Genomic DNA, 8,227 nt, shown 5'->3' on the forward strand with positions numbered 1-8,227 from the left:
TCAAGCATAGTTGTACTTTATTCCAAATTTACAAGAATCAAATATGCAAACTCCAAAAGTCACTGGAGAAATGTAGATTAACCAACTGATCTTAAAAAGCCATGTGGAATCTGCACTCCATGATTAACTCAAAATGTTAGGTGACAATTTTTTAGTTTTTTCTTTTTTGTTCATTCATTTTGTCACAATTTTGTCATTAGGGACTGTTATCATTCTAGATGAAATAAAAGCAGAAAATGGCTGTGGTAAGGGCAGGTGGTATTTCTGGCTACAATCTAATGGACTACCTGGGCACCTATCTACCTACCTACCATTGTTGTTGTAAGGAATTCTAGACGTTTATGCAAACACCTTTTTCCGAGTGTAGTTACTAAAAATACTAATAATTCAAAACACCAAGTTATCCACCATAAAACATATCAGACGGGTGCGGCTGCTTTACCGTAGCTTCAATGTTACCTTGAGAATGGAGTTATCCTGACGAGTATTTTTGGTATCGTAGCCTTCCAGCAGACATCTGCGGGTTGTATTCCCTGAGCCGGCAAACTCCGCTAAATTCAGATCTGTAAAACCAAGCTGAAGGAGAAAGAATGGCACTGGTTGAACTTTGTTTTCTCTCAGGAGACTCACGTTTTGCCCAGTCAGCACTGTGGCAGTCTCTGGACGTAAAATGACAGCGGTCAGGACATGAGAGAAACTTCAGGGAAACTGAACAATATTAACACATCTTTCTTCAATTACAAGCTGGTAATCTTCTGCAGCTCTAATATGTAAGGGCAAAAGCTTTTATCTGGTCTAGAAAGTCCACAAGAAGAGGTTTAGCTTGCTCAGTAAATAACTACTTTCAGACAGTGAAAGCGAGAACATGTGACATAATGAGCCAACCTGCGGGCAGTGAAGGCCATCTGTTTGCTACGGGCTCACAAGGCAATCTATATAAATATGGCTGATTTACTGTAAATCTAGGGGATCTGGAGGATGGGTTTGGGGATAGGGATGGGGTTGGATAACTTAAGCATGTGAGTTCGTAGAAAAGGTTTCAATCGTAGTCATCTGGACACTGTTTTCAGAATCAAGACGTTTCGGCTCCCATCCGGAAGTCATTCTCAATTGTGAAGAGTTCTCAGACCATTTTTCACAATTGAGAATGACTTCCGGATGGGAGCCAAAACATCTTGATTCTGAAAACAGTGTCCAGATGACTACGACTGAAACCTTTTCTACGATGGAACACCTCTGGAGGAATGAGGGACTACACCGTCTTAAGTATGTGAGGAATTACCTTTGCATATGCCTTCCCACCTTTCAGCTCCTAAAAAAGAGAAGCACAAACATTTAAATTAAAACTTTACTCAAAAAAGCTTCAAATCCTCAATTCATGCTTAATTTAAACATGATTAAGTTAAAAAAGTTATATAAAATGTTACTGAACTTAAGACTAATAACTTACTAACTTAATACTGGTCTGGTAAATTGTAATAATACAATATTACAAATATGCCATTTTTCATCAGCCGAAAAATGACATCAATTTAACACTCTGGACAATTTTGAATGTTGCTGGGTCCAAATGGTAGCAAAGGGCAATAACAAAGGTTTTTCTGGGTATGTGACGCTTGGTGTCCTAAAACAAAGAGAGCAGGGCACACCAGAAATAGCTTGCAGATACAATGTGGATACACCAGATGCATTTAACCAGGGAGGCTTATTCAGGCTTATTAATTTTATTGTTTTTACTGCTGTTTTTATCCCTTATATCCTTTAAAACTATGTAACATGGCATGATTAAATAACTAGAGCACAAAGCACACTCATGTTTAAGGCTAAAGGGTAGCAAAAGATTTCAGTGATGAGTCTGTTTTCTTCAGAATGCTGTGCTTGCTGGCTGCTGTTTTAGAGTTCACATTTCACTCTCACGTCTCAATTTGCCACATAAAAGTCTATGCCAACCAATACCAGAATTTAACCCAGGTACTGCAATTCTGGTCGCAAAGATGAGGCACTCCTCTTGATTGCAGCCTTGTTTTTATACTGACAAGAAGAATAGCCTCTATTTTTGCATAAAACCCTTTCCTGAACCTTATATGTTCACATGCAAAGCATCAGCTTGTGGATCAACTACACTATGTAGGAATACTGTATGTATATCTTAAGTCTGAAATCTGGAGTTCAGCAGCCACATACTGTACCTTTCTGACAGACACACGACACACACAAGGGTCCAATACACCTGTTCCTGCATTAGCACTCATCTTGCAGGGGAAAGAGAACCTTTTCCTCCATCGAACACAGTTGGCCTGCACTGGCTCCCTGTAAGGGGAAATCACAAAGACTTAGACTATCTTTAAGCACTCTCTAAGTTCAGATATCATGCATTTTTTTGTGCATGGGCTGCATGTTGAGGTCTTAAAGCCAATTTATAACTAGATGTTAGACAGCTTCAGATAATGCTGTCAGATTAAATGAGTAGAGATTGGTACAAACACTGTTGGGATTTAGGATTTCATTCCTTATGTAGCTCAGTCATTTGAGCATGTCTCTGTTCAACTTAAAAGCTGGTTCATTTCCTTTTATGGTTTGGACAACTCACATTATAAACTCTAATTAACTGTTTCGCTTTGTACCAGAATCATCTTGCATCATATACTATACGTGGGAAAGAATTTTTACTACAATAAAACACAAAAATGGAAAAACAAACAAAGAAACAAAGAAACACTTAGGTATCAAACCTCAAAAGCTGGCATTGAATATCTGAACAGTTTGTAATCTTTTTGCATTATGCACAACCATACAAACTGTACCACCATAAGTACCACTTATTTCCTGCCTTGTCACATTTTTGCAGACCTGATCATATCCCTAAACTGTGGAAGAACAACTTAATTTCATTAATTTTTACATCACTATTACATAACAAAGAAAACCACTTAGGTCGAAGGACTACAGGATTAACAATCCTCACATCTCTTTCCTACTTAAGGCCCCTGCTTTGATAAGTTGCCAGTAAAAGCTTATGTACTTTTCTGGCCACTTAATAAACCAGCTAATTAATTAACAGTCCTGTTTTCACCTAGTAATTCATTTGACTGCTGAATCCAAAGGTTATGGCAGCAGGTGTAGCTTGTTTTGGCATGAGAGCAACAGAGAAACACATGCACACACATCCTCGGCCAATAACTAGAGGTTAAAATGAGAGTGAGGTGTAACCTGCTCTCAGTGAAAGGATGAGATGAAGTGAAAGAGAAAAGAGCGTATGCGTGGGCAGCATTACGATAACCCAGATGGCCTCTCTTTCACTGCCATCCTCTCCTCTCCCACACACCTAACCAACTCCCTTCTGTTAAGAAATAGACAGCCCTCAAGCCATTAATTTCAATCGAATTTGCTGGACTTAAATACAAGCAGAGCTTACAGTTTTCCTCTCCAATACAGTACAAATTACAATGATGCAACAAGTAAAACATTTAACAAGAGTTTACATCCAAAATAGTGACAAAAAGAGGAAAAGACTGAGGGATACAGACAGAAAATGTTGTAGTGCAAGGTCTGTTGATGACATAAGACTTAAACCATTAACAGGGTGTGCAGATCCCTGTTAAGACGGTTAAGATTGACTGAATATACAGGCCTGTGTTGTGCACTGCATCCTTGCCTCACTATAAATAAATAGCAGCAGATGTGTGGCCAATGTTTTAGAAATGCTGACTGCATCCTGGAGTTGATACATTTCTGAGTGAACTCCCAGAGTCAGAGAGGGAACTCCCAGCCAGCTGGACACTGTGTGCTTCGGGAATTTGGGCTAGATTGCATGTACTGTAACTCACAGCACTTCTCAGAGCAGAAAAAACTATTAGTGAGTGTGAGTGAGTCTGGTTTTAAGCACAAATGGAGGCTGTCTCTATCATCTCTATACATGGGTCAGGTATCTTGTTAAACTACAGCTGCTCTCTTTTTAAAAAGGCACCTGCGATCAGACTTCAGGCATAAACTCTCTCACAAACACATTGTTACACAGAAAACAAATCTTTCTGACATGAATTTGGCGCAGTGTTTTCCAATGTCTAGCAGCAATGAAAAGATGAAGTCTGAATTTGTCCATAAAGTGTTATATTTTCAAAAAAGGTAAACTTATATAACAAGGAAAACTTGTTTTGGGCAGAAACAATGGTGCAGTTCTGATGACAAACCACACCAAAGGAAAAGAAAGGCTCATAAAGCAACAATCCTCACTTCCCTCACACTCACAGTTGGGATGACTGAAAAGAGTATCAGAGGAAATCTAGTGTGTGGGTCTAACAAATCAAACTGCTGCAGAAAAATGTAATTTAATGACACTCAGACACATGACTACAAATTCTGCTAGATAAAACATTTCAGATCCAGAACAGGATGTTTTGATTTGAATCTGAACCATATGAACTTCATTGTCTGGGTTATGGGATTAAAGATCCTCGTACAGTGCCTCTTCACTTTCATTTAGCTGCAGTGGCTGCTCACTTGTGAAAAAAATGCACAAAGACAATTGTAGCTATATTAAAATGACCTTAATGCCATGGCCTTAGAGATGCATCCTGATTCACAAAGTCCAAGACACTGGGCCTTTCTATTTAGCCGTTTTATAAGAGCTACTTGCTACAGAGTAAAGAGAGGGCTTGTTTAAATAATCCGGGTGGATCTAATCATCTAATCTCTACAGCTTTACTCTAAAACAAATGCTTTTCCCATAGTCCAATATTAGAAGCCAGTGTAATTTATGAGCGAAAACCCAAAACAAGTTACAGATTGCTTGTCTCAACTTGACAGCAAAAACAGCATTATCATGACATTGCTGTGGACCGCAGGGTGACTCTGAATAATGGGTACAGGATAATTTCCTTTTATGGCCAATGATTTGGTGTATCATTTTTTAGTTTGTTTTAACATCCATTTCATCTGACAAACATTATCACTCTGTCCATTCAGCTACACAGAATCGACAGAAATTGATCAACACATCGATTCGTTCTTAAAGTAATTTTTCAAGCAAAAACAACTAAAATGGCCAACACCCAGCTTTCTCTCTGATTCCAAATGTGAATATTTACTGGTTTTCTTAGTCTTCTATGATAATAAAATGAATATCTTTGGGTTTGGGACCAATGCTGCAATGATTAGATGGTTAATCGATCGAAAATCAATCAGCAGCTACTTTGATAATCGAATAATCGTTTAAGTGATTTTTCAAGCCAAAAAGCCAAACATTACCTTGCCAGGATTTGGCTGCTTGTCTTTGTCTTTATACCACAGTAAATTAAATATCTTTGGGTTTTAGACTGTTGGTTGGACAAAAAAAATCTGTATGAAGACAAATAATTTAATAAGTTACAGCCCTAAATGCTTTTCACTTTGTAGTCTGTACGGAAAAGGCGTCAACTGATAAAAGCCACTTTAACTGTAATTTATGAGTGAAAACCCAAAACAGGTTTGAGAGGAGATGGCTTTCTTTGCTTGTCTCAACTTGACAGCATTATCATGACACTGCTGTGGACCACAGGGTGACTCTAAATAATGGGTATTGAATAGGGCAATTTCCTTTCATGCCAAACTATTTGGCATCCACTATTTCAGTGTCCTTTAAAAAAACAAATGTACAGTTTCAGTTGACCTAGCAGGAGACAAACATGGTGCCACACTCTTCCCATTCATTTACTAAGGAAAATATTTCCCACTATGAGACAGAAATGATTTGGGACAGCATTGTCCTACTGCATGTAACTTTTAAGGGTTTACAACTATGCATTGTCCTTGCAATATAAGCAATAACAGGTTGTCTAAGCAGGACAGTCAGACACCTTTCACCTACTTCAATGATAATTTTATGACCAAACAGGGACCAAAGACAACACATGACATTAGTGACTCTATTGATTAAGCAGCAATAGATAGAGGAGTCGTATTTAGCTTTGTGGCAGTTATGTCAGCTGGCTCCTCATAGCACTGTAATCAATTCCCCAACCAGGGAGGAAGTTAGCGTGTGAAATGCAACCAGATGTCGCCTTGACCACGAAGAAAATGCCAACTAATGAATGGATGTTTCAGAGCACGAACTGTCACAGACATGCTAGTGTATGTTTTCCACAGGCGATGCCAATGTGTCGTTTACAATTCTGCCAGGCATTACTCAGTTAAAATAGCTTTGACTGGCAGGTAACGTTACATTTGAACAACCAAAATACCGTTACAATGGCAGTCAACTGACAGATGTGAGCTAGTTTCTAACGTTAGTCATGTAGCCTGTTAGCTGGTTAGCTATTAACGTAACATTATAGGCGAAAGCTCCTAAGCTAGTTTAACCTGCGAGCGAAAGAAAAGCAAGTCCAGTCAGTTTTTAGGACTGTATTAAGACCAAACATCCTCACCGAGAAGACTCCTCGGAGAACCCGCCGTCCAGTAGTCTGACTTTACAAAAGAGGACACCGTTGACAAAGGGGACTGACGAGAGCTCGTCCAGCTCAAAATCCACCTTGAATTTGAATTTCTTCTTTTTCATCATCATTAAATCCATACACAGATTCAGTACTCTTGAGAAGATGCTCTAGTATCGCCCGTCGCTGACATTACAGCTCCATTGTGTTGTAGTACAGAGTCAGTGTGTTGTGTTGTGGGAGGATGGTGAAGCTGCTGGTACCAACAGTCAGTCAAGCTAACTGAAGCCATAGAGGAGAGACACTTCCTGTTGTGAATTTTCAAAATAAAGGCATATGCTTTGAAACCCCGTTCATCGGCCATTCAGAAGAGACAGCACATTAAAATCAGGTTTGAAGTACAGATATATTCTGCAACAGATTAATACTACTTCTGTAAATGCTAATTGTAAAATAAGATACTTGCAAAAAGACCTCAATGTTGATGTCCTCTCTGTTTGTTCATAGTTTGTAGTCATGAAGGCTGTGAACCAAATATCAGCCTTAATTGTGGTTTAACACAATGGAAAGAGTGATTTACATCTATATTTCGTAGTTTCCCTGCACAACTAAGCATTGTACATTCAAAATATGCTAAGATATTATTGTTAACCAAAAAATTGTATTTTCCCATTTGCAGGGTCTTGTGGATATCCTCATGACGAGACATGTTACCATATGACACACTAAACACAGTACTGCGCTCAGTTAACCTGAAAGTAATAAAGCAATTTATCGATACACTTTAACATTATTAATTAATAGTCCAGCAAAGACTGCATCACCACCTCGAATCCTCTCTCAGTGCCTCTACCATTTACTTTTTGATGTTTCTTTAAGTCTCTTAAATAATAAGAAAAATAAAGTTGCCTACTGGTGTATTAATATGTGCAGAAATATATTCTGTTCAGGTTTTCCCCTGTTGTTAACCTCTTACCTTCTCTTCACTTAGAAATTCAACAACACATACAATGTTTCCAGGGTTGGACAAAGTAGTTTTCCTTCGCAACTAAACATTGTACATTCAAAATATGCTTAGATGTTATTGTTAATGACCAAAAATGTTATATTTTCATTTGCACTGCTGGGGTATTTGGATATCTTCATAAAGGTAAGGCAAGATAGAACTTTATTTATCCCAAGGGAAATTGTTGTGCAGCAGTTGCAGTTCAAAGTAGGAAATAGTGCCGATCATAGACTGGTGCAGATATAAAGAGTGCAAATATAAAATATCATTAAAGGTGCAAGTATAAACATATCAGTAAACATCGTAGAAAAGGATTCAGTCGTAGTCATCTGGACACCGTTTTCAGAATCAAGACGTTTCGGCTCCCATCATCATCATCAGAAGTCATTCTCATTTGTGAAAATGGTCTGAGAACTCAGAAATGTAAGCTACTCTGTGTTGCTTAAGCCCTGACCTCAGGGAGGAGTCTTCCTGAGTGTCTGCTGTTTACCCTGCCTAGTTCCACCTGAAACTGACCTGCTTTGTTTCCATGATGGCCCAGTATATCAGTAAACAGATATCCAAAATCCCCCAAATCCAAACCCTAAGGATCATAAGTTGCTCACATCTCAAGTTTATGACTCATGACTATCAGAAATGCAGTACTGGGTTTATTAACATGAGAGTTAGCAAAGTATACATGCACTTTTAAATGTAGTAGGCCAGTAGAGTCTGTATCATCCAATTCTATTTTTCTCTCAGTGCCTCTGTCATTTACTTTTTAATGTAGTCTATTCATCAATGCAGACATATATTATGTTTAAGTTTCCCCCTG

General features: G+C 38.5%; 1 protein-coding gene across 2 annotated transcripts in view; it reads right to left on the reverse strand.

Annotated features, from left to right (window-relative positions):
- fam102bb (family with sequence similarity 102 member Bb) overlaps positions 1-6,719 on the reverse strand; it is a 20,958-nt gene extending 14,239 nt beyond the window's left edge. Inside the window, exons 1-4 of one of the 2 annotated variants that reach the window (XM_044199535.1) lie at positions 6,402-6,719; positions 2,190-2,310; positions 1,283-1,312; positions 460-576 (exon numbers count right to left, since the gene is read on the reverse strand). In XM_044199535.1, coding sequence (XP_044055470.1) covers positions 460-576; positions 1,283-1,312; positions 2,190-2,310; positions 6,402-6,547 — 414 coding nt within the window. In that variant the 5' untranslated portion in view covers positions 6,548-6,719. The remainder of the gene's footprint in view (positions 1-459; positions 577-1,282; positions 1,313-2,189; positions 2,311-6,401) is intronic. The other variant, XM_044199534.1, reaches the window with a different exon arrangement.
- Positions 6,720-8,227: the final 1,508 nt, after the last annotated feature.

This window comes from Siniperca chuatsi, linkage group LG6 (genome assembly GCF_020085105.1).
Source record: "Siniperca chuatsi isolate FFG_IHB_CAS linkage group LG6, ASM2008510v1, whole genome shotgun sequence".
NCBI classification, from domain to species: Eukaryota; Metazoa; Chordata; class Actinopteri; order Centrarchiformes; family Sinipercidae; genus Siniperca; species Siniperca chuatsi.